General features: G+C 42.6%; 1 protein-coding gene and 1 non-coding gene across 2 annotated transcripts; both read right to left on the bottom strand.

Moving 5' to 3' along the window:
• Window positions 1-446: 446 nt before the first annotated feature.
• PNP (purine nucleoside phosphorylase) lies at window positions 447-9,579 on the bottom strand. The gene is made up of 6 exons (XM_015068213.3): window positions 9,424-9,579; window positions 5,820-5,989; window positions 2,304-2,407; window positions 1,935-2,110; window positions 1,634-1,824; window positions 447-1,071 (listed from the first exon to the last, which is right to left on the bottom strand). Exons 1-6 carry the CDS (start codon window positions 9,432-9,434, stop codon window positions 854-856), a joined length of 870 nt encoding a protein of 289 aa, XP_014923699.1. The 5' UTR covers window positions 9,435-9,579; the 3' UTR covers window positions 447-853.
• Window positions 4,849-4,999, bottom strand: LOC113601706 (U12 minor spliceosomal RNA). The gene has a single exon (XR_003422985.1). It is a non-coding gene; the product is annotated as a U12 minor spliceosomal RNA (small nuclear RNA).
• Window positions 9,580-26,602: the final 17,023 nt, after the last annotated feature.

Here is a 26,602-nt window from a genome sequence, read left to right as displayed (position 1 = left end):
AGCATTGTCAGAATGCAGAGAAGGAATGTTGGGTTGTCCTTAATTATGGCAGAAGTTAGGGTAGGGAGAGAAAGAAAACAACAGGAAACAGTTAGGGCTTAAGAAGTAGCCACTGTGGAACAGTGAGACCAGTGAGACGGTTCAGATATTCATGAGGGCATAGACAGGGAGCAGCACAATCAGAAGGCTAAGGTCAGAGGCAAGACTGGTCTGAGGAAAGCTGCCATCTTGTGCCAGGTGTTAGCTCTTCCTTCTTCATCTTCTGACATCTTTATCTCTCATCTTTGGCTTTCCTTCATCCTTTCCTGCATTTACACACCACCTCATCTCAGTTTTTAGTGGCTCGTCTCAGAAGCAGATAGTCACACTGGACATGTGATCTCAGTCTTTCATGCCAAACTTGGCCTGTGCTCCAAGCCTTATCCCAAAATGCACTAAACATTAAATTATTTCATCTTTTTTATTCTCAAAATATGAATAGTATTCGAGTCCAAGAGGTATTGGACTTGTGCGAGGCAGACTGAGTCTTCAGGAATGTGAAATCATCTTATCTCAGAAAGATAGCAGTAGGTACCTGTGCCAAGTTCAACAGCCCAAATCACACCTAGGGCATATACATGGCTGTGTGATAGGGCTTGGGCCCCAGCTCTTGAGGAAGAACAGGGGTGGAAACTGTTGAAACAACTGAGCAAAAGAGGAGCCAGCACAGAAGGGTCTGGTGGGAGAAATGGTGGATCTTCCTCTCCTTTCTCCTACTACTTAAGGGCAGAGGCACATAACCCCAGCAAGGGGCCAAAGTAGGTAGTAGCTACTTGGATCCTATTAGGGAGAGGCCAGACCACTCCAGGGCTGGTTAATTCCCTTTGCCAGGCAGTGGAATACTAGCCATAAGAATAGATACGAACTGTTCCAATTTCTGTGCAGCTTTTTTCCCGGACTCTAATACTTCCTCGTGATTGGCCTTCTCCTTGGTTTCATAATCCTGGATGACTTTGTTAGTGATGAGGGAGAAGCCAAAGACTCGAAGTCCACAGTGCCTTGCAACTATAACTTCTGGTACTGTGCTCATGCCTGATGAGGAGAGAGAGGGAAAACAACTGTCAGGACCCTCAAATGACTCTTTTCTTTACCCTCTGCCCTCATCCCCATTCATTACCTCATTGACAATTCAACATCTCAAAAAAACATCCAAAGAAACAGCTGATTTCTTGTCTAACTTAGGTTATTATGTATTGCTTAAAAGAGTGGGGCCTCAGAGGACCTTACATTTCTTATAAGTATTACCACTGCAATGCTTTATTTCTGTTTGTGGTCATTTTGAAGTCAGTTCTAATGATGCGGTTCCATCTTCCAGCCAGAGGTACAGAAAGCGGCTATATTTTTAGAACAATCTTCAGAAACATCAAATCATGGATGGGTCGTTAGCATTATAGCTGTTAAAGCCCTAGGTGCTGGGTAGGGAGGTTTAATGCTACAACACACCAAACCCCAACACCTTTAAAGTCAGTTTAACTCAATCTTCCCTTAAGTCAGATCTCTCACTTTACAGTCTAGGTCTACAATCTTACACCTTTCCATCCCTATTTTACCAGATCCCTCCCTGTTCAAGCCTCCAGTCAGTTCCCCTTCTCACCAACAGCATCTGCCCCCAGCTTCTGCAGCAGCCGACACTCAGCCACAGTCTCAAAGGAGGGGCCTGCCAACATCACATAGGTGCCTTCCTGAAGCTCTCTCTGCTCCCCCATTTGTTTCCAGACACTGTGAGCCTTCTGTCTCATATCCCGGTCATAGGCATCAGACATGGCAGGGAAACGAACTCCGAACCTAGGGCACAGGTTGGAATCTCAGATTACTGGAACATAATGAGTTCTGACCCCCAGACAAGTCCTTAAAGTGTACCCAGCTATTAAAAAAAAAAATTGCAAGATACATACCTATCCTCATTGGGCCCTCTGAGAGGGTTCAAACCACAGAAACCAGGTAGGTTGATGTGGTCGCGGATCAGCATGATATCTCCAACCTCAAATTTGGGGTTGAGTCCTCCAGCTGCATTGGTGACCACTAGGGTGTCCACACCCAGAAGGCAGAAAACCCTCACTGGGAATGTCACCTTACAAACAAAACATAAAAGATCAGAAAGCGTTCTTTAAAATGTCACCAATCTACCCACAGACATGCATGATACACACCACGAAAGAGACAGGAGGGGACCAAAGTCAACCTAGCCCAGGTAGATAGGTCATAAAATGAGACTGAGAACTCTCTCCCCCTTCTTCCGGACCAGGCTTATGCCCCTGAATTACCTTTGAGAGTGGGTAGCCTTCATACATGTGGAACCTGCCCTGCATCATCACACAGGCTCTGCCATTCAGGAACCCAAACACCAGTCGACCAACATGACCTGGCACTGTGTACAAAATAGAAAGAAAGAAGAACAGGATGATGTTTTCATACAACACATATCCACTGAGCACCTAGTACAAGCCAACTCATGGTGCTCAACATGAGAGGGTATAATTAAGCAAAGGATGACATTACTAACTCCACTTTCAGAAAGCTGAAGTCTGGTGGAGACAGGAACAAATCATAAGCTTACAAATGAGTATATAAGTACATCCTGAGATTAGAGCTAAGGGGTAAGGATGCTCAATGTGAACCACATATCAAAAGAAGGATTTTTGTTATTTTATTTTATTATTTTTTTAATGTTTATTTATTTTTGAGAGAGAGAGAGAGCATAGCAGGGGAAGGGTAGAGAGAGGAGACACAGACTCTGAAGCAGGCTCCAGGATCGGAGCTATCAGTGCCAAGCCCAATGCGGGGCTCGAACTCACAAACTGTGAGATCATGACCTAAGCTGAAGTCAGATGCTTAACCAACTGAGCCACCCAGGCACCCCTTAATTGTTTTTACAGAGAGAAAGTGTGTGAGTGGGGAAGGGGAACAGAGGGAGAGAGAGAATCTTAAGCGAAAATTCTCTTAAGCTTAAACTAAAGATTCTCCATGCTGAGCATGGAGCCTGACACGGGGGTCGATCCCACAACCCTGGGATCATGACCTGAGCCAATATCAAGTTGGCTCAACTGAACTACCCAGGTGCCTTAGGGAAAGGTTGTTTTTTTTTTTTAAGAAACTTCAAAAGAATGAGAAAGCCATATTGTAAGAGAATAAAAGTGAGCAAAAAAAAAAAGAAAAAAAGAAAGAAAGAAAAGAAAAGAAAAAGTGGGTAATAATAAATGTAGCAAATGCAGTCCTTATAGACTTTTCCAAAAATTTTTAAATTCTCCAAATATGTCTCCATATTTATTACCCTAACTAAACCATGTGCCTCCTCACTCTTGAAAGGGAGTTCATAGTATATGAGGGTCCTGAAGAGGTTACTGAACAACAGGAGGAGGGGCTGAGTTTGGACCCCTACAAGGCTTCTCCATTATGACCCACAAAACAGTCCTGTGGTAATACATACCCCACGTGGGCCCTGCAGGGGTGTGGGAATGCAAAAATAATTCCCCACACAGACATAATAACCATTATTACCATTTCCCTTATCTGGCATTTCTCCTCTAATGGAGGCAGCCAACCTATCCCCTAGGGAATGGGTGGTCTGAGAGAGAGGGACCAAAATCAAGAGGAAGAGTTCAGGGAGAGTCAGAGACAAAAGAGCTTATTAAAAAAATTCCAGTAATAGAGCAGAGGTGGCAGAGTTAGGAAAACCTGAGTATAAAAAAGAGGCTAATAAAGTTTAAAAATTAATCCACTAATCACTTACTGCAGTGCCCTTCTCAGTGGGAAGGAGTGGCAGGTGGGGTCAATGTCATTGCTCTTTCCCTTAGAAAACTTTTTGCCCTTTGCCCTCCCTCTCGTTTTAATATTTCTTTACCCACCCCCACCCCCACGTCCCTGCTTTGGTCTTCCAATCTTGCTCCAACGGGTTTGAAAAAATATATGTGCAAAGTCTTAACTCTCTGGGGAAAAGAGGACAGAAGGTAGAAATTTATAAAATTAATAAATCATGGGAAGTTAGTTATCTGAGAATTAATAAGTAAACCAAATAAACTACCCTTGTCCTTAATTTACTTGGTCCCTCCCACCCTTTTTTTCCAGAGAACTGGCTAAGGTTGTTAACCTAATGTTCATGAATCATAGATGAAAACAGTTTCACAGGCCGTTAGAAAATGTCAGTAAATTTAGAAGATTTAGCCAACAAGAGAGGGGTGGGGGGCAGCGGCAGAGGGGCCTGGGTGGCTCAGTGAGTTAGGCATCTGACTCTTGATTTTTGGCTCAGGTCATGATGTCACAGGTCCTGGGATCCAGCCCTGAGTCAGGCTCCTCGCTGAGTGTATCAGTGCCCCCTTGAGAGTCTCTCTCCCTCTCTACCCCTCCCCTGCTCTCTCAAAATAACTTAAAAAAAAAAAGAAGGGGATGCCTGGGGGTCTCAGTTAAGCGGAGAGTTAAGCGGGGTTAAGCCCGACTTCGGCTCAGGATATGATCTCAGTTTGTGGGCTCAAGCCCCACAAGGACTCTGTGCTGACAGCTCAGAGCCTGGAGCTTGCTGGGGATTCTGGGTCTCCCCGTCTCACTGCCCTTCCCCCACTTGTGCTTTGTCTCTCTCTCTCAAAAATAATAAACATTAAAAAAATTATATATAAAAAATAGATTCAGCCAACATGGCTAACAGTGAAGGGAAGTGGAGAGTAGTGAAGGAAAGTGCAGGGCCACTCCAGGAGTTGCCCACAGTGGACCCATAAACCCTCAGGGTTAATCCAACTTATCACTTATAGGAAATAAGCACCTTCTCAACCTCATTTTTCTTTCATACCAGTCTACTTTTTCAGTATTAAAAGGGGATGGACAGATCGTGACTCTCAAGCATCTCACAAAGTAGGTGAGTCACATTAGGGACAACCTTTACTTGCTCAAAAATTCATCTCACATTAGCTGGGAGGATTCGGGTGTCACCCTGAATTGTTATTTTCCTCACTCATGAAGTTTAAGGCATGGTCTTTCCCTTTTTTTTTTTTAAATAAAGGCTACCCCCAAAATGGGACTTGAACTCATGACCTGAGACCAAGAGTTGCATGCTTTACCCACTGAGCCAGCCAGGTACCCCACACTTGGCCCTTTTCTAAACCACAGCTTTAGAGTTTTCTGGCAGCTATTAGGATGCTGGATATGCTACCCTCAGATCCATTATTGCTCCACAGTGCACAGGTAACACCTGCTTCCTCCCCTCCTTCAAAGGGTCAGTATGAATCAGGTCTTGTGTGTTCATGTGTTATCTGTGTATTTTGTCTGCAAGAACATGGCAGTGTTCATTTGTTGCTGCGCACCAGTGAGTGCCTTATCCTGGGACAAGAGCTAGAGCTGGGGAGATTGGGAATGGCAGGAAGACATAGGACAGGGGTCGCCTGACTTTGTCCCGGGAAGTTATAGGCACTACTTTGTCCATGTAACCTGCAGACTGAAAGAAATGGGAGGGATATGTGCAAGTGGTGGGCACCCTGGTGTGGATGGGGGAGGAGAGTGTGAGTGAGGTGCTGTAAAGCTTTAAGGGGCTCTGGATCATTACAGCATAGGAAATATGTCATCATATGGTATCACTGCCACACACATGCCCAATCTATTATGAAATTTCTACTGGGGGAGTTTCCTTCTAAAGTCATTCTGATTCATAGTGGTCTTTTTCCCTCTCTTAAACAAGTTGTCTTTAGTCAAATGCTATACAGGATAATCAGGTGCAGGCCTGGTGAAAGCAGACCTTCTCATCAGAATCCCATCAGTATCCCTCAGTTCAATCCCTCACTCCCCTTTGCCAGTACCTGTACTTTGGGAAAAGTTTGGTATCTCACTGTAGTCAAAGCTCTCGGCCTCAGTTAATTTATTGACCAGATTTCCTAACCCAGAACCACAGATCACTGCCACTTGAGGTCGGTGCTTGGTGCGGCACAGAAGCCATTTTGCAGTGTTCTGATAATCTTCATATGTAAATCTAGGAAAAAGGAAAATGAAAGTTAAGTTTTGCTCCCCTCCCAAGGGCATCATAGACTAATGACCTTCAGTGCAGAAAGGCTGCTAGGAGTGCTGGGGTGGGAAGGGACACAGAAGGGGCCAAAGAGCTGCCCCAGAAGGGAGGATCCTCTCTCAGCAGGGTCCACACTAAGCTCATCCACCCACCCACTCCTCTTTCTGAATCAGACTCCCTTTCTGAATCAGACCCACTGAAAGTCTGATGGGAAAGTCCCTCCTCATTCTATAGCCTGGCAAAAGTTAATGGTGCCTATGTTTCCACCCCCAACCCCAACTTCAGTTTTGCTACCAGTAGCAGGTTTAATTATCTCTCTTTATGACAAAGATTTAGAGAGGAAGGGATGATAAGTCTACATAGAAGTACAGGGAAATAATCGAATCAAAGAAGTAAAAGGGCTGGATTTGAGGATGAAGGCTAAAGAGTATATTCAAAATGGTATTAAGACCTTCCTTAGGGCAGTGACAAACCCAATATAATCCTTCTACCCTACTTATCAGTAAGGACACTCAAAATGTAATTAACACTACCCTGAGGGCAGGGATAAACCCAGTTTCCTTTTGGACCCTTGCCCTCCAATTCCTCCCTCAGACACTTTTATTGGTTGACAAAAAAAAAAAAAAAAAAAAAGGCAATGGGAACACTCCAGAGTAGAAATCTATGTGCCAGTTAGTTCCCCCAGATCCCTATTCTGGGATACCCAGACCAATAAAATACAGATCCCTGTCAAATGAAATTGCAAGCAGTAATTCAAGACCAGTGACTAGACAAGCACAAAAAAGCAGATGGAGTAGTCCACAACTTTGGTGGTCAGTGGCTGAAACAGAACTATTTCAGCATCTGCTTGAAAATACAAATTCTAGGGGCGCCCGGGTGGCTCAGTCGGTTGAGCATCCGACTTCGGCTCATGTCATGATCTCATGGTCTGTGAGTTCCAGCCCCCGTTGGGCTCTATGCTGACAGCTCAGAGCCTGGAGCCTGTTTCAGATTCTGTGTCTCCCTCACTCTCTGTCCCTCCCCCACTCATGTTCTGTCTCTGTCTCTCTCTCTGTCAAAAATAAACATTAAAAAAAATTTTTTTTTAAAGAAAGAAAATACAAATTCTGGAGCCCAACCCTAGAGATCCATAATTCTGGGGATCCACAATAGTGTCCTAGGTAATTCTCATTCAAAAACCAGGCTTAGTTATTTCTGGTCAAGAGGAAGGCAGAACTCAACCTGGGTTCTAGTCTCAATTCTGTCTTTTTAAGCAAATAAATGTGTTTCAAATTCTTTCCTCGGGTAAAAAGGAAGTAATTGGCAGCACCTGTCTTGACCCCACCTGTCTTATAGGTACAGTTTTAAAATTAATTAAATACTTATCAGTAAGCTCCAAAACCTTACCAGTTAAGACTCCATTATGTCAGGGTTTGAGTCCAAAGCACTTGAATCTTCCTCCCTGCCTTTGTTCTCCTCCCTGCCCTCTCCCATCTCCCTTCTCTTCACCAAGGTTCTTAGCCCTTCAGAGACCTAACCACATACACTTGCCATACCCATACATCTTAACCACATACACTTACCGTGCCCATACATCCCCAAGAACCAACCCAGAATTTTTCTCACAATACCAGTCCAATTCTCAAACCCCTATCTGGAAAAATGAAATGTTGAAGTGGGGGACAAGTGGAACTGAGGTATGACAGAGCTGAACACAGCTAACCAAGCCTCCAAAGGAAATCCTTCTCTTCAAAAGCAGAGCCTTTGAAACCAGATGACTCTACAACAGGCTACCCTCAGGGAAGTAGCTGGGTAAGGGACAGGGGAGATGGAGCCACAGGATGATGGAGAGAGAAGCAATGAAATGATTAAAAGTTAATCAAATAGCATCCCCAAGAGGTGCAAAAAAAAAAAAAAAAAAAAAAAAGAAAGAAGTATGAAGCCCTGGCCACCTAGCATATCTAGCAACGACTTATAGGACTTCTTCAATGGGCCATCAGTTCCCCAAGAACACCCTGGATCCCTGTGCATCCAAAAGCCACTGTGGTCCCTGATTCTGGTGACTTGGACTGAGATTTCTGGGGCCAAAGCAGACAGAAGAATTTTCAGAGGTGGGAGGTAGGAGGAAAGGGCAGAGTCTATTGTTCGGTCCAATTAATAAGGATTTCCTTCTCTCCTTGGAGACTTCATCCCCAACTTATTTAAAATGTTTTTTCTTTTTTTTTTTTTTAATTTTTTTTAATGCTTATTTATTTTTGAAAGAGAGAGAGAGACAGAGCGTGAGCAGGGGAGGGGCAGAGAAAGAGGAGACACAGAATCCAAAGCAGGCTCCAGGCTCTGAGCTGTCAGCACAGATCCCGACGTGTGGCTCCAACCTACGAACTGTGAGATCATGACCTCAGCCGAAGTCGGACACCCAACCAACTGAGCCCATCCAGGTGCCCCTAAAACTTTTCTTTTAGGGGCGCCTGGGTGGCTCAGTCGGTTAAGCGTGGGACTTCCGCACAGGTCATGATCTCGCGGTTCATGAGTTCGAGCCCCGTGTTGGTCTCTGTGCTGACAGCTCAGAGCCTGGAGCCTGCTTGGGAGTCTGTGGCTCCCTCTCTCTGCCCCTCCTCCGCGTGGGGCTCTGTGCTGAGAGCTCTGAGCTCCGATCCTGGAGCCTGCTTCGGATTCTGTGTCTCCCTCTTTCTGCCCCTCCCCCGCTCACGTTACGTTTCTCTCAAAAATAAACATTAAAATTTTTTTCCTAAATAAAAAAAATAAATTTTTCTTTTAGATTGTAAGTAGACTCCACGCCCAACGTGAGGCTTGAACTCACGACTCTGAGATCAAGAGTCACATACTCTGAGATCAAGAATCACAGACAGCCGCCCAGTCCCCAACTTATTTTAACTGGATCTCCAATTTGGTGGGAAGAAAGGTGTTGAGAGAACTTCAGACATCTCTCCTCTGAAGGAGGAACTCCAGATACGGGCACCAAAAGAACCTCGCAGCTTTACCTAGACTCTGCAAAGGGAGTGAAAAGCACAAGGGGTGGGTTGACCTCTTCCCGGTATGCCGGTCGGGGTGGCTGGGGGAGAGAGAGTACGCTTCCCCTACAACTTGCACCTCAGTGCCGGCGCACACGCACATAAACACACCCGCCCCCTTTCCCAAGTAGAGTGCACGGTACCACACCGTGTCCCCTTCCTGCTCCGGTGGGGCCATCACTACCCGATTCCCGCGTGCGCCCCGGCTGTCGCTGGCCGCCTCACTGCTCTGCCGCCCTGCCGCGACACGGGCTCCCCCGCCAGGGGTCTCTACATCTCCAGAGCATTCGCTCTCTCTCCTGGCCCTCTCGGGGCCCAGGTGCCGGGCTTCCAGGTCTCAGTGACAGCCATTCCCCTTCCCGGGTTCCCCGGGCCTGGTGCTCGTCTCACCCGTTCTCCATGGTGCCACCGCCGCCCTCTCGAGGAGCCCGCCCTTCTCCGCTCGGATCCGGTCTGCTGAGCTGCGCCGCCCTGCGCTGAGCTGTCCTCGGCGGGTGCGGTGTATACAGTGAGTGTACTGTTACTCGCAGCTGGCTTATATCCCAGCCTGGAGTCCCCAGCCAATAGCAGCCGAACACGCAGGCCGGCCCCCATCTCCATGGCGACACACCCAGATTCAATTGCCCGAGGCTAGGCTAACAACTTAATCTGCATTCTTTGCAGAGCTGGAACCTGACTCGCGCCGCACCCTACTCCCTGGGGAAGTCTGCCAAAGCATCCCTGCACCCTCTTTCGTCCTCAGGGCCGAAGTTTCCCTCAAGGAAGCCTATTCGAGATGAGGGCTGGAAGCCGGAAGAGAGCCCCGAAAACCTTTTATCTGGAATCTCATTCCCGATTGTGTCTAGAGCAAACCATGAGGGATTTGAAAAGAGAAAAATTTAAACCTTGTATCCTGCAACTCCAGAATAAAATTAAATGAGCCTGTGTCTGAGATGTGTCAAACAAAATTTGCATCGAGGCGGCAAATTTTTTTTGCAGTCCTAGGAACTGCAATTTGGAAGACTTAGATTTGGGAGGAAAACCAAATAGTGCTCCACTGACGGGGGAAAAAGCAGAGGGTCTTTAAAGGCAAAAAAAAAAAAGGGGGGGGGTGCAGAGGGGGGATTCCAAGAAGACTTACATATGATGTAACTTACAATGATTAGCTAAAACAGTCTAATTTCTGTTAAATTTCCAGCTTGCTTTCTGGGACTGCAGGAAGCCAAGATGTTGCAGTTTGGCAGTGAACTATACTTAAAGTTCATGTTCCCTGCAGAGGTGGACTTGCATAAGCCCCACTTCCCTAATGGCCTTCTGGCTCCATTTTTCCTGACTGCAGTGATTCCATTTCAATTTTTTCTTTTCATGTTTTCCCCTTTTGACCAAGATCTTTCCTTGGAAAGCATTAATGATCAACCATTGGATCATCTGTTGTCTACCTATCTAGGAAGGTTTATTCCCAGAAGGTCATGTCCCACAGAGGAGGGAAAATGAAATGTTATAAAGAATGTCACTAAGACCATACAGTCACAGCAACAAAGAGGTTTTCAGGAAGCAAGTCTTAGGCATTGTCCCCATCTTAAAAGTCCATGAAGTTGATAGTTGACTTGTCTTCAGGGGTTGCCAATGGATAGCCATGGTTGATCATTTTATTTTAAGCCTTAGTGTGTCCATAATTTTGACATTTTAGATGGTCAAACAACAGTGAGACATACAAAGCATCAGTAATATAATTAAAAAGGAACACATAAGAACAATAATAAGTATGATTATTTGTAATCCAGATCTTAGAAGGGGAGTCCTGTGGGGAGTCAACTGAAAAGGTCTGAAAACTTAAAATTAAACTGAGTTAGAGGGTTGAAAGAAACTCCTTTTAATGATGGCCAGTTTAAGTTTCCAATTCAGCCTGCTATGAGGTGTTAATCTAGTTGCGCAGCAGGAAGTATTAGCGATGGCACAGACTCAGTCAACAGCCAGGAAGTAATTCAAATCTCTTCTGTTGTCTTGTACAACTCAGGCAAGGGAATCTAGAGACCACTGAGCTCTAATGGCCCTAGCAGTGGATCAGGCTATTCTTTTTTTTTTTCTTTTTAAAGTAGGCTCCAAGCCCAGCGGGGTCACAACCCTAGATCAAGACCTGAGCTGAGATCAAGAGTCGGATGCTTAACCAACTGAGCCACCCAGCACCCCCCACCCTGCCAGATCTGGTTATTCTATTAACAGCCTAGGGCAGATTCTTAACCATGGCCTCATTTGCAGCAGATCCCGCCAGGAAAAAGGATTCCAAAAAAGGATCCCAAAATGGATCCCCAAATCCATTCTTTCATTAGGGTTGTACCCTGTGGGAGGTCACAGTCCTGAGAATGTGTGTAGCCATTGTCTTCCTATTTGGAGGAGTTGTCATCTGGGTAGTCATTTATAATGGATAGAACTCTCTTGTTTCTATGGTAAGTGTTTAGGGCAGGAAAGATCCCTGTGACCAATTGAAGTATAGTGAAGGGAGAAATTGAATAACCTAGGAGATATTGTCCCGTTCTTTTCTGACCGTCTAGGCAGGTAAATGTCCAAGGTTGTCACTTACAGGCACGGGCAAAAATATATTCTGTGGGAGTGCAAAATATTCCTTTTTAAGTCTGATTATCAACAGACTTATTTGTAGGTATGGAGGGTAAGACAGGAGAAAACCAGGGGTCTGTTTTATTCAAGCAGCCAGATAAATGCTTCTTTTGATATCATAGCGTAGTTGAAAGAACCTTGTACAAAAGAGGGTCTTACAGCCAGAAGAGTCTGTTGGAAAACTAGTCAGGCTCCAATGTGTTTTTATGAGGCAAGGGCTAGTGGCAGATAATTCTTTTCTTTTTTTAATCTTTTTTTTAAAGTTTATTTATTTATTTTGAGAAAGAGAAAGAGAGCACAAGCGGGGGAGGGCAGAGATAAGGAGAGACAGAATCCCAAGCCGGCTCCTTGCCATCAGCACGAAGCTGGACTGGAGCTCAAACTCACAAACCAAACCGTGAGATCATGACTTGGTCAAGAGTCAGTTGCTTAACCGACCGTTCCACCCAGGCACCCCTGGCAGGTAATTCTTGATGAAGTTTAGAACGAGATTGGAGGGTGACTATCCATGGGAGATGTTGCCCAGGTCAGTTCTTGGGCAGGGATTAGGGTAGGTAAAGCAAGGAGAGTTTCCCTTTCGAAGGAGGTAAGGCTATTTTAACATGGTAAGTAAGGTCAAAAGGGGCTGTCTGATTTATGGTGACATTGGAGAGAAAAGAGAGGTTGTAAACAGGGATGACCAAAGGGGCACTGTATCCTCCATAGCCTATAGTGGCCTGATGGTGGCAGATCCAACAGTCAGAAAGATTTCCTGCCTGTGCTAAACTCTGGGATATTTGTGTGACTGTTTTTCCTCTGTGACAAAACAGGGAGGAGGCATCAAGTCAGGAAAATAATTTCTTTAAATGAAATAAAGGAAAAGAAACTAAAGGAGGATAATAGCAGCACCAATTTAAGAGTAAGAAGATACTATAGTAGTAGAATGGGTTTTTAACCAAAGGAGGGATTTTACCACCAGTGGAGAATCCCAACTTTGTGTGAAAGAGCAAAGATCACAAGGATTCTTAGAAGGAACAATAATCTAAGAATTTCAACCAGCTTAATTGTCTTCATATATCATTGCAATAACTGGCATCTCTGGATTTTGTTTTGTTTTGTTCTGGGAAGTGGCAAACAATAATGTAATTAGAATAACTTAATCAAAGAGCTTTCAGCAGTAAAGGGAAATCAAAGAGCTAAACAGTGGGTAATAACTATGACAAAGAATTGATACACTGGTCTGGTCCTGACTCTTGCAAAAGCAGTTTACATCAGATGCTGGTGGCTTCCAGTCCAGGACTCAAAGAGTCACCTGGAATAAGTTTAAGTTTTCTGGAAATTCTTAGTTGGCTGCCTCTGGTAGGTAGAGAAGACCATTTAGGAGGAGGAGCCTTTTCTAAATAAGAAATATGAATCCATGAGTCAGTGCTTCCTCAGCTTGGCAGCATAAGGACTGGTTAATTAATACCTGGTATGTCCCCTTCCATCAGGGCTTAGAGCATCCTTATGAAGGTGTCTTTTTCAGTGAACATAATCTCCAGGTTGGAGGTCATGATGGTGCATGTCTTTGTTTCCCCAGGGCAAGCTATGTAAAGATTGTTCTAGAAGCTGGGAGTTAGCCTTAATTTTCTAAAAAAAATTTTTAATGTGTATTTATTTTTGAGAGAGAGAGACAGAGTGCTAGCAGGGGAGGGGCAGAGAGAGAGGGAGACACAGAATCCCAAGCAGGCTCCAGGCTCCAAGCTGTCAGCACAGAGCCCGACGTGTGGCTCCAACCTATGAACTGTGAGATCATGACCTGAGCCAAAGTCAGAGGCTTAACTGACTGAGCCACCCAGGCACCCCAAGAAGCTGGGTGTTAGCCTTTAAAGCTTTAACAAGTTCCTTGCAATACATTAGGAATTTCCTTTAAGCAAAACTAGTTGATACATGCTTTTATCTAGCCTCATAAGCCTGCCAGTAGTAAGTTCGATAAGAGATTATCTGTTCTTTCCAGGACAAGTTAAGCAAGACCAGTTGCAGAACTTTAGGCCAAGGCAGTTTAAAAGCCTCTATTAGTTTAGCTAATTTAATGGTTCCACTAATACATTCTATCAGTCCTAAAGATTGGGATTGATAAGCACAATGGAAATGCTGCAGAATGGGCCACATTTTGCAGATAGATTGGATTACTCAGCTAGTAAAATGAGATCCCAAATTGCTATGAAGTTCAGAGGGAACTCCCCAGGTAGGAATAATCTTTTCTAACAATGTCTTGCCTGCTGCTCTGGTGGTGGGTTTCCAACATGGAAATGAACTCAACCTACCTACTGAGAAAACATATAAATCATTGCTAGTATATATTTATATCCTTGGGAGGGAGGCAACAGGATGAAATCCATTTGCCATAGCATGAAAGGTCCAGAAGGCAAAGGGGAATGTCCCATACAAGTATGAATAGGCTTTCCAGAATTCTGTTTTGGGTAAATCTGACAACTAGGGTATACCTGTGAGATGATTTTTGGTGATGGCTTCTAGTAGTATTGTCTTCCCAGTGAGACTATCTTATCAGTATTCTAATGTGTCAAATCATGTATATATTGCGGGACATGTCTCTGTAGGCAATTGGAGGATGGGTTGATAGGATCTATCCATTGATTTTATCTGAGGTCAGATTTATAACCTTGTTCTGTCCATTTCTTTCTATTTTGCCAAACAGTTAACTGTTGGGCTTCTGTTATTTTACGTTTTTGATTGTCAGCGAATTCAGGAGACATGGAAGTTGCAGGTGCCTTTATTAAAGGTGAGGGCTGACTTCAAGCTGCTGAGTTAGTAACTGCATCAGGCAAACGACTTCCTCTGCTTTTCTCTGTTTGCCATAGAGTGTCCTAGAATTTTAATTATCACCAAATTTGGGTAGTTGAATAACATTTAAAAAATTTGTAATGTTTATTTATTTTGGGGGGGGAGGCAGAGAGAGAGGGAGACACAGAATCCGAAGTAGGCTCCAGGCTCTGAGCTGTCAGCACAGAGCCCAACGTGGGGCTCAAACTCATGAGCTGTGAGATTATAACCTGAGCTGAAGTCGGACACTCAGCCAGCTGAGCCACCAGGCACCCCAGATACCATTTAATAGATCTAATACATAAGAACTATTTTTTATTTTCTGTTCAGAAGAAGTCAAGAAACCTCTTTGTTTCCAGAGCATCCCAAAATCATGAGCAACACCAAAGGCGTATGTACTATTGGAATAGATGTTAGCAGCTTTATCTTTACCTAGAAAACAGGCTCTAGTTAAGGCAAAGAGTTCTGCCTGCTGAACAGAAGTGGCCGTTGGTATGGGTTTAGCTTCAGTGGTTTCAGTTAGATATTATAGCATAACCATCTAGATAGAGACCGGTTTTATCCTTTAAATAGGATCTGTCAGTAAGCCAGATTAATTCAGCATTCTTGAGGTAAATTTCCTGTAAATCAATCCAAGGGGTTAAAAGTTGATTAGTCAGCTTTAAACAGTCATGAGAGGTTTCATCAGTTGGCAGAGGAAGAAGTGTGGCCGAGTTTAAGGTGTTACAGGAAGCAATGGTCATGGTGAGGGGGCGGGGAGCAAAAGTCCTTCAATGGAGGTTAGCCTGCTGGTAGATAAGAGCTGAGTGTGAGGAGAGTGAAGCAAAGCTTCTACTGAGTGGATGGTAAGTAGAGAACCCATCACTCTTTCTTTTATGCGTTGTGGCAAGTTGGCAGTAGCTGCTGTTGGCCTCATATGAGGAGGGAGGCCCTTAGCTACTAGATCTAATTGTTGGCTCTAATAACCTATGGGCCTATGTTGATCCCCATGGCATTGAGTAAGTACACATATGGCATTTCCCATAATTTTGTGGAAAAAAAGGAAAAAAGCAACTTGTAATTAAGATGACCCAGTGCAGGTAAGTCATGAAGGCTGTCTTTAATGAGGAATCTTGAGCCTTTTTGACCAGATGAGAAGTTTAGTCTGATCAGCTTTAGGAAGAGTATAAACACTGGGCTATGGCAAAAAAAAACAAAAACAAAAACAGTGAAATCCAGTTCCTACACTACACTGCTAGTCCCCCCGATCCTGTGAGCTTTTTGTGCTATGGCAAGGGAAGGGTAAAATGCCCTGACTCCTGTCTGGATCTAGATGGAGGCCATGATCAATAATTAGATGCCCCAGTATTTAACTTGAATTTGCAACTCTGGAGTTTCTCTTTTGACATTTTATGTCCTTTTTTTTTTTTTTTTTTTTGCTAATTCTCAGAGGAGATGAACAGTGTCTTCCAAGGATGTCTCTTCTGAGGGGGAACAGAGGAGGAGATCATACACATATTGCAAAAAGGAAGAATTCTGAAAAAAAAAAAAATGACATCAGCAAATCAGCCTTCAGAATTTGAGAAAAATAGGTAGGGCTTTTGGTATAGCCCTGAGACATAACAGTCCAGGTAAATTGTTGATTTTCCCATGTAAAGGCAAACAGGTATTGGCTTTCAGGGTCGGTACAAAGATCTATGACAGTGAAGGCTGTGCTTTCTGGAGATAAGACTGAGAGTAGAGTATGAAGATTTGGCACAACTGGGTGCTGAAGAATAAGGATATTGTTGATAACTCTTAACTCCTGAACAAACCTCCATTCTCTTCCATGGGATTTTTGTACAGGAAGGAAGGGGATATTACAAGGGCTTGTATATTGAAGAGTTAGGCTTTGTGTGTGTTTTAAAAAAATTTTTTTGGCCTTATTTAATATATTCCTCAATTATGGGCTTGACTCCTTGAACAGCCTCTGTATATAATGGATGTTGGCAGGGGCACCTGGGTGGCTCAGTCGGTTAAATGTCTGACTTCAGCTCGGGTCATGATCTCACAGTTTGTGAGTTTGAGCCCCGCATCAGGCTCTGTACTGACAGCTTAGAGCCTGGAGCCTGCTTTGGATTCTGTGTCTCCCTCTCTCTCTGCTCCTCCCCCGCTCATGCTCTGTCTGTCTCTCCTTCAAAAATAAATAAATAAAAACATTTTTAAAAATGGATGTTGGTAAATATTTGTCAGAGGCTTTCTTTCATCCACTAGAATTTTTATAGGTGGTGCAGAGTGGATGTGGCCTCTATCAGTGGCATTTTTTTGCCCAAAGTTTCTCATGGATAGAATCTTGGAGAGAGATGGGTGTATGAGCTATGTTATTAAAGAACACAGGGACAGGGGATACCTGGCTGACTCAGTCCATGGAGCATGCAACTCTTGATCTCAGGGTTGTGAGTTTGAGCCCCACGTTGAGTGTAGAGATTACCTAAACATTTAAAAAAAAAAATCTTAAAAAAAAAAAAAAGATAAAGAACACAGGGACAGTAACCAAGAAATCGTCTTGAGATTTTTCATCAGGTTAAAATTTAAAAATATTTCCTTTTTTTGGAAAAAAGATGTGTGTCAATTGTTGTAATTGCATGTTCCTAATTTGGGTTGCTTATACTTGAGTATTTAGGGCTTGTGTGGGTTTCTTTTTTGTATCTTTTTGAATAGCTTTGGAGAGCTGCCCAGCAGTAATTAACTAGGTCATGGAATTTCATAGTAGCCCAGTTAAGTTGCAGGGGTGGTTTTTGTTTTTGTTTGGTTTAAGTTGCAGGTTTTGAAAAATTAATTAATTAATAAAAAATTTTTAAATCTGAGTTGCAGGTTCCTCTTGCAAACCTTCAATAAAAGCACAATTTAACAAGGTGGAGGTGTGATGGTCAACTTTTTCAATGCCAGATAATTGCTTAAAAATTTTCTCACATCTTTCAAAATCATACAAAACCCATTCATCAGATCTTTGGACACATTTTTTGGATTTTATTCCCAGTCAATAGTATGGGGAAAACCATCAAGAATCTCTTTGTGGAGTCTTTTAGCTAATTTTGAGGCTTTTTTCATGTCTACAGCCTTTTTGTGGGGAAGTCCAATAAAAGATCTGTCCATACTCCTTTTTGTATCCATTCTCTAGCAAGTCTTTCATCTACTAACATGAGAATGAGCTGATAAAGATCAGAGAATCCTGGCTTATAAATTTGGACTACAATCAAGAATTGTCTAGCAAACCCAATAGGGTTTTCTCTAGGGTTAGGAAACTCCTTGGTAATAGCTCATAGTTCAGCTTTACTCCAAGGAGAACGAGAGAACTGGGATCCTAAAATATCATCTCCTGGCTTAACTATAAAAGATGCTACAGGTAGGGGTGGGTCCTGAGAAGTCTCCAGATAATCATAGAAAGGAAGTTCAGCAAGAAAATGAGAGAGGGATGGTGGACAGATAGGCAGTGGGGAGCAAATGGAGGGAGTGATGGAGCAGCAGAAGACTCTTCGAGTTTAGTAAGTCTCTGAGACAATTCAGAATTTGCCTTAGTTTAGAATTAGTATCCTGGAAGGAAGAAATTTTTGAGTCATGAACACATTTTGAAGACTTGAAATGATAATTAAAATAAGCTTCCCATGGGGCACCTTGGTGGCTCCATTCGGTTGAGTACCCGACTCTTGATTTCAGCTCAGGTCATGATCCCAGGGTCATGGGATCAAGTTCCACATCAGGTTCCTCACTGAGTGTGGAACCTGCTTCTGATTCTCTCTCTCTCTCTCTCTCTCTCTCTCTCTCTCTCTCTCTCTCTTCCTCTGCCCCTCTCCCCTGCTCACTCTCTCTCTTTCACAAATAAATTCTTCATATGGATTATTTAGTCTTCTATTCTTTCTCTAATTAATTGCACATATAAACTAACATAGGAATTTTGAAAGAGCCCCAGGTTGGCCAATTAAATTTTAAATCATCCCAGGTAATCATTGTCCAGAGAGACAGGAATTTGCAGGATGAGGACCCATAATTCTTATACATAAAACCAGTAGGATTTCCAGAAGAAGGCTGCCCAGCAGCCTATCTCTCAAAAAGCAAACTGCATTTTCAAGAGGAACTAAGTACTCACCAGGGCAACAGACAGGAAGTGAAGTCTTGAGAACAAAAGTGGCAACAGAGGACACTCAAAGCAGAACCTCAGACTGGGAAATTTGGATTACAAGAAGACTTATCAGACTCTGACTGGGACCACTGGGGAGATGACAGGGCACAACGACCCTTGTAAGTACCTCATTTGAATCTATGAGAGAGCCAGAGGAGGGAGATGAGATGCTCTCTGGTCCCACTTCTGACGTCATGTAATGTCAAACAAAATTTGCAGTGAAGCTGCAAGGCAAACAAAAATTTATTTGGGGACTTAAGAATTGCAATTTGGGAGACACATATTGGGAGAAAATCCAAATTGTGCTCTGCTGATGGGTAAAAGCAGTGGGTCTCTAATGGCAAAAAAGAGCATTCCAAGATGGCTTACATAAATTGTTTTGCAAAATTATAATTGGCTAAAAGAGTCTAATTCCTGTTGAACTGCAGCTTTCCATCTGGGGCTGCAAGAAGCAGTATATTGCAGTTTGGCAATGAACTGTATTTATTATTAAAAATTTTTTTATATTTATTTATTTTTGAGACAGAGAGAGAGAGACAAAGTGCAAGTGGAAGAGGGGCAGAGAAGACACAGAATCCAAAACAGGCTCCAGGCTCTGAGCTGTCAGCACAGAGCGCGATGCAGGGCTCAAACTCACCAACTGTGAGATCATGAACTGAGTGAAAGTCAGACACTTAACCATCTAAGCTACCCAGGTGCCCCAGGAATGAACTATATTTAACGTTAATGTTCTGTGCCCAGATGGCCTTGCATAAGCCCCACTTCTCTAGTGGACTCATAGCTCCATTTAGATGTGCTTTCTTAATAGGATTGACTTCATTTCAGGTTTTTTCCCTTGTGAGTCACATCCTGGAGAAAACAAATAGGGTAAACCTTAGAAACTGTGCTGAACTGGAGGTTACAGAATTTGGGAAAACGTATCAACTCTAAATCCAGGACCCATATGGGGAGAAGAAAAAGTTGTCAGGAAAAGAATTCCTGGATCTTTAAAACAAAAAGAGAAAGGGTGGGACTGGGGTGGGGATGGTATAAGGATGTGACCGGCAAATGCAGACCATCCATTCATTGACACAATACTGGTTCCAAGCAATTCAGATAACTAAGGGACTCCTCATAATAGAACTATACAATATAGCACCTTTGTAAGAGCTCAGCTATTCCTCTCCCCTCTTTTGCAAGTTTAATTAAGCTTACATAAAATTACAAATCAATGGCCCTTGCTTAGCTATCAGAATCCCCCATCTGTTTCCAGTTTCCTGAACACAATTTTTCCTGTTTGCCATTTTACCCACCTTACCCACTGCTATGGTCCAAGCCACTGTTTCCCAGCCCTGTTTCTGTCTCATTCATAAAACTGAGTCCAGTACCAAATGAAGGGTATATTCTATCATCGTTATTGTTGTTATGCTATTATTATTATTATCCTTATTCATTGAGTAATTTTAGCAAAGGTAACAACAGGGTAATCTAAAAGTAAAGTTCACCTTCGTAATGAACTATGAACAATTGAAACATTGAAAGCACAATTTTTTAAAGTTTATTTATTTATTTATTTTGAGAGAAAGAGAGAGAACGAGCAGGGAAGGGGCGGGGGTCGTGGGGACAAAGGATCTGAAGTAGGCTCTGCGCTGACAGCAGACAGCTGGATGTGGGACTCAAATTCACAAACCAGGAGATCATGACCTGAGCTGAAGTCAGACACTTAACCGACTGAGCCACCCAGGCATCCCTGAAAGCACAATTTTAAATGATGGAGGAGATCAGTCCTAAGTAAAAATCATCCCCAGGAAATATTCATCTATATTTGATTGGCGAAAGTTTTTTTTAATTGCCCAAATCCAATCCAGTTTACACAAAAGACAAGAGTATGACATAATTATATTTAAGAAAGTGCAAACTTAGTCAATTAATTTTATGGACTGTCTAAAGTAAGTGTATATAAACCAAAAGAAAATGATCTATGATAAATCTACAAAAAGAAAAATGGGGGACCAGCCTCAGTCTTCTGTAATGTTTCCACAGCATCACGTGGGGAAGGGTGTGTGTGTATATATATATATATATATATATATATATATATATATATATAATGTTTAATAGATATATATAATGTTTAAGATATATATATATATATATATATATATATATATATATATATATAGAGAGAGAGAGAGAGAGAGAGAGAGAGAGAGAGAGACATAAACATTCTGGCCACCAAAGAAATGTACTGTTATGTGACAGGCAAAGACAGTTTACCAGACTGCTGCTTGGCCAGGGTGACATTACCTTTAGAACTTCACAACATACTTTATTCTGAATTCAAGTTCAGCAACCCGCCTCCAGCACAATCACTTAGACCCCCAATCTCATTGGTTTCACCCATGGCCCAGAGAAGAGTCTACCCTATGAGACTCAGCAGGCCTCCTCAGACCACATCTTTATCTTGTGGCCTATCCAACAAGAGGGCTCAGGGTCCAGGTCACATCAGACCCTACCTTGAATCCCATCCTACCCCTAACCTTGGCTAGTTTACATCTCTTACTGCCTACCTCACAAGTTTTTGACCTCTAAAGGGCACAGACTCAGGCATTTTGAGTGTGTATATCTGCTGCACTGTGAACACTGTATACAGCAGATACTTAACGGTCAAATATATGAAATGTTTATTATTTCTCTTTAAGCCACCTCAAGCCAAGTCCCCATACTCTATTCATTTATGACCATTTTGATCTGTTTTCAACATCCCAGTCAAGAGGTTCCCAGTTTCTCAGCTTACAGGGCACTTAGTATCTCAGCAATTTTTTATAGCCCCCTTAGTTCAAAATAAATACTTAACACATTTACTTTTTAAGTAGTTGGTTCCTAACAACTTAGCAACCATTTAGAAAAAATAATACACACACACTGAACGAAAAAAAATATTTGTTTATATTTCTTAGATAACTGCAAATAATCCCTAAGGGGATGTGTGTGCCTGTTGGGCATTGAACAACTTCTCAAACCTTGGAATCCAATACTGCTACCCTCATTTCCTGTTCTGGGATGATTTTCATGCAGTATTTATTTTTTTTATCAGAGGGACCTCCTAAAACCCAACTTCACAAAGATATTTTGTCATCAAAAGGAATGTTGCAACAATCTAATGTTCATATTATGAGTTACTTTGAACTGGTAGTTTGCAGAGTATACAGAGATATTGAATATGGCTGTGTTTCCCTTAAAATCTTTAAATATCCCATGGTACCCCTGAGAATTTGTACCAGGGCACAGAGTTTGGAAACTATGGCTCCAGTCACTCCATGCCACCTCCATTCCCAAGTTTATGTAGTATAGATGAGTAGACTCTGCAATCAAACTACCTGTGTATGAATTCCTTCTCCACCCCTCACTTACTGGCTGTGTGATCTGAGGCAAGTGAAAGTCTCATTCTGCCTCAGTATTCTCATCTGTAAGGTAGTGATAATAATAGTATTTACTGTTGTTGCAAGAAGTGTAGAAAATGCTTGTTAAGTGTTTAGATAAGTGCCTGGAATTATAGTAATTATAATTATAGTAAATTATAGTAAATGTTGGCTATTATTATTATTATTCCCCATTGTCTCTTTTTCTTTCTGGTTTCTCTAGGTCCGCCTAACCATAAATTGGGTAAGAAGAACAACGAGAGGTGCACCCAGCCCATCAACATCAACTCTTATTGTGCACTGTTCAAAACAGTAACCACTAGCCAAATGTGGCTATGTAAATGTAAGAATATTAAGATGAAATAAAAACAAAAATTCAGTTCCTTAGTTATACTAGCCACACTGCAACTGCTCAACAGCCAGATGAGGCTAGTGGCTACCATTATCCATGGTAGAGAAACATTTCCATCATCACAGAAATTTTTATTGCACAGCATTGTTCTTATCTTTTCTAGACACTGCTACCCTGTATGTACCTAAAAGAAGCTAGAACTATGTCCATGAGTTCATGAGTTCAAGTCCTGCATTGGGCTCCCAGCACAGAGCCTACTTAAACAAGAACAACGATAAACAACTAGACTATACCCTCTCCCACCTCACCCAAACTCCCATACTACCCTGCATCTTGATTAACTCACTCACTCTGGGTATAACTGAAAACATTCTTTGCCCTGGAAATGGAGTCAGGGACTGTGCTGTTTTCACACAGGTATAAATTACCACTTCAGGAAAGGGGAAAGAAGAAACAGGGTATATGAAGAAGAGAAATCAAATTGGGACACTGTGGGTCACAGAAGCTAGGCCGATGTTTCTCACCCTATTCTCCACCATCTATTTAGCAACAACTTGGAAGGTTGGAAGGTTACTACTTGGCTGAAAGCCTGAAGAAAAAATGCTTCCAAATCTTTACAGTTTCTTTATATCCTTGGGTCATAAACTTTTATGAAATATTCCCCTCAAAATTCATTACATTAAAGCTTTTACCTTGTAATCCCAATGTGACTATTTGGGGATAGGGACTTTAAAGAGGTAATTAAGGTTAAATAAGGTCATAAGGGACCCTAATCCAGTATGACTGGTGTCATATAAAAAAAGGAAGAGACACCAGGTATATGTGTGGACAGACAAAAGGCCATGTGAGGACACAGTGGACAAGGCAGCTATTTGCAAGCCAAGGAGAGAGGCCTGTAGACACCTATATCTTGGACTTCAAGCCTCCAGAACTGTAAGAAAATAAATTTCTGTTGTTTAAGCCACTGGTCTGTTGTATTTTGTTATGGCAGCCCTGGCAAACTAATACACCTCTCCAGTGTAAGTGAGAAGACCCCACCCCACAAGTAAGATGGCACATACCAGGGATAATATTGACACTATTCACCTGGATCGCACAGGAATCAAGCAAGCAGCCAACACCAGCCATAAACACCTGATGCCAGCCACACTGGAGTACCTCAGCTGGATATTCACCCTGGTTGGGACCGCAGGTGACAGTATTACTCAGTACACAAATTCACCTCAAGATGGTGCTTAAGTTTGTTCATTCATTAATTTAATAGCCATTTATATAGCAACTTCCATGTGCCAGGCATTGAGCATAAAAAAAGACTCCATCCCAAATATCGTGTATTCTGCCACCTCTGTGCTTCTTCCTTTTTCAATCTGGCTGGCAAATGATGTGAGTGCAGAAGCATTAAACCATAGGTCAGAAGAACTGGACTTTTAGTCCCGTTTCAATCTCCCACTTAGTTTAAGTAACTATAGCTTACAGAGCCTCCGTTTCTATATCTACAAAATTAGTCTTGCCTTCCCTGTCCATCTTGTAGTGGGTTTTGAAATCAAAATATAAAAGTGCTTTATTAACTGGGAGCAAGTTACAAATATTATCATTACTTTTTGCAATTCTCTGCCTGTTGATCTACTCGAGACAGAGCTCAGATCCAAGTTATCCATGCACAATAATATAATAATCCCTCTTTATAGTTCTAAAGTTTTCTCTGGCTGCTCTGGCTGGAAGTGATTTCTTCTTTCCCTGAACTTGGATGATACTGTTTAACTCATTTGGTGTGGAGCACATTTTGCATCATGAATTTCTCGTATTCATATTTTTCCACGTAATAAAAGATACTCATGTTGATATTTTGTACGGTGACTTTTCACATTATGTCTCCCTAACAAGAGTGTGCGTTTCTTAAGGACTGTCTTTCACAAAGAGTAGATATTTAACAAATATGCGTAGATGTACCAATCGCTTCAATTTTACCATCTGTAGTAGGTCAAAAAGCATGGCCACCATATTTTGCAGCTCCTCCCATCAAGGTGTGAAGTCCATTTCCCCATGCCTTGAACCTGGGCAGCCTTATGACTTGCACTAACCATTAGATGTAGTAGGGATGAAGTTGTGCTAATGCTGGAGCTAGGCATAAAGATGTCTTAGAGCTTCTCCTTTCACTCTGTTGGACCATTGCCCTAAGCACGGCCATGCCATAAAGAAGCCCCATCAGGCCAGCACATTCAGTTGCCAGACATGTAAGTAAGGCCATCTTGGACCATTCAGTTGTTACCAGTCACCACTGCACACTCATGAATGAGCCTGGGTGAAACCAATGAAAGAACCATCCAGCCAACATGCAGAATCAGAAGTTAAAAACATACATCACTTTGTTTGGCGCTGTTTGTTGTGCAGCAACAGACAGCTGAAGAGCAGAAGAAGTATTTCTTCCCTCCGGGTAGGTAGGATTTTTCTCTATCTCTTTTATGGCCTTTCTCACAAATTACTACCTTGCTTTCTGGGTAATTACCTTCTGACCACTACCAGATTGTAATGTCATTGAGGGTGAAACAACTTATTGGTTTTAGATTTCTCCTAAAATACTATACCCAGAACTGTAGGTAGTAGGTGATGAGTCCATTTGCAGAATAAGTAATGGCTCCTTCCAAGGGAGTCTTGAAATTCAAGTCCCAGAGGAGTTTATTATAAAGTAGTTTTCATTATGAGAGCACTTAGAGAGCCACTGTCTTAACTCTGTCCCACAGCCTAATAGGGGTGGTTAGTGTGTGGGTAGAGGTTAGTATGGCATGGAAAGAGAGCTTTAACAGGACATTATTCAGGGATTATTCCATCACACCTTCCTTCAGTGCCCCCTGTACCTGTCAGAACATGCTTTATATTGGTTAACATTTTCTTCTCCTTTTGCTTCTCTAGCCATACACCCCTATATTTAACCTATAATGAAAACATCACCAGGAGCCCAAACTACTAAATGAATAAGCCATTTTACTATTCCATCCCTTTAAGATCCTTGGTAATGTATCCAATTATCCCTCTCTCCCACTTTTTTTATAAAGATAAAACTAGATTTAAAAAGGCACCAAATATGGCTTTGTCGACAGTGGAGAGTCATAAAAGGACAGATTTGGGAATATATGTATAAGCAATGTACAAATAATGAGCGCTGCTCCATTCTAGAGTGAACACTTGAACTTCCGTGCCAGAAACACCAGAAAGAGCAGTAAACTGGCCTGTCCCCCTGTAGAGCCACTTCCTCTTTTGTATCCAGAGGTTCCTTAGTTCATTAAACGCCTGTGGGACCCAACTGGTGGATGGATACCAGTGTCTAAGTAGAAGCTGGTATCCACAACCTGGGAAAGTTGTGTCTAAAAATCAGAACCCAAGTAAAGTCTCCAGCTCCTGTAGCAATCACAAATGCTGGGACAGCAGCAGTTCCTTTATCATTAAATATGTGGGGTAGGTTGTACTCCCTTCAGTGTTAGGCTCAGTGGAGAGGCTTCTGGCCAAACTGGCCATGGTCCTTAGAGTTATTTTTTCAATTCGTTGTTGCTTCCCAGTTGTAAGGCAGTTACAATTTGAGCTATGACAAGGGGAAAACCCAGGTGCCATTCGGGCTCCCATAGAGACCACATGAGGTTGGAGGAGGAGGCTGGTGGGGGCACTATCCCCAACGGTTGGGTCCAGTGGATACTAATAGACCTCAGAGTTCTCCTTTGGTTTCTGGGAAGGGTGAGGTAGAACCCTCAGCTAAAGGGTTCTTCAGGAAAAGGCAGCCATGCTAGCATTATTTTCAGTTAAGGAGCCTCTACATTAAATAGACCTGAGCTAAAATGTCACATCTGTACCAATCAGATTTTTACCATGACCATGAACTGGAACCATCTCCCTTGACCTCCTAGTATTTCCTTCTCCTATGACAATGGGGTCCTTTCCATTTGCACTTGCTTAATTAGAGGAAATTGTCAGTAACACCTAAAACAAGGAAGATCTCTTTAAGGTGACTCACTTTTAGTCTATCATCCATCATTAATCCCAAAATAATGGTATATTCACCCTACACTTATATGATTAAGGAAATTCTTCTAAATTATTCTTTTTTTTTTTTTAACGTTTATTTATTTTTGAGACAGAGGGAGACAGAGCATGAACAGGGGAGGGTCAGAGAGAGGGAGACACAGAATCTGAAACAGGCTCCAGACTCTGAGCTGTCAGCACAGAGCCCAATGCGGGGCTCGAACTCACGGACCGCGAGATCATGACCTGAGCAGAAGTCGGCCGCTTAAC

The sequence above is a fragment of the Acinonyx jubatus genome, chromosome B3 (genome assembly GCF_027475565.1).
Source record: "Acinonyx jubatus isolate Ajub_Pintada_27869175 chromosome B3, VMU_Ajub_asm_v1.0, whole genome shotgun sequence".
NCBI classification, from domain to species: domain Eukaryota; kingdom Metazoa; phylum Chordata; class Mammalia; order Carnivora; family Felidae; genus Acinonyx; species Acinonyx jubatus.
Note: the sequence above shows the minus strand (reverse complement) of the source record. Positions and strands in the feature narration are given on the sequence as shown.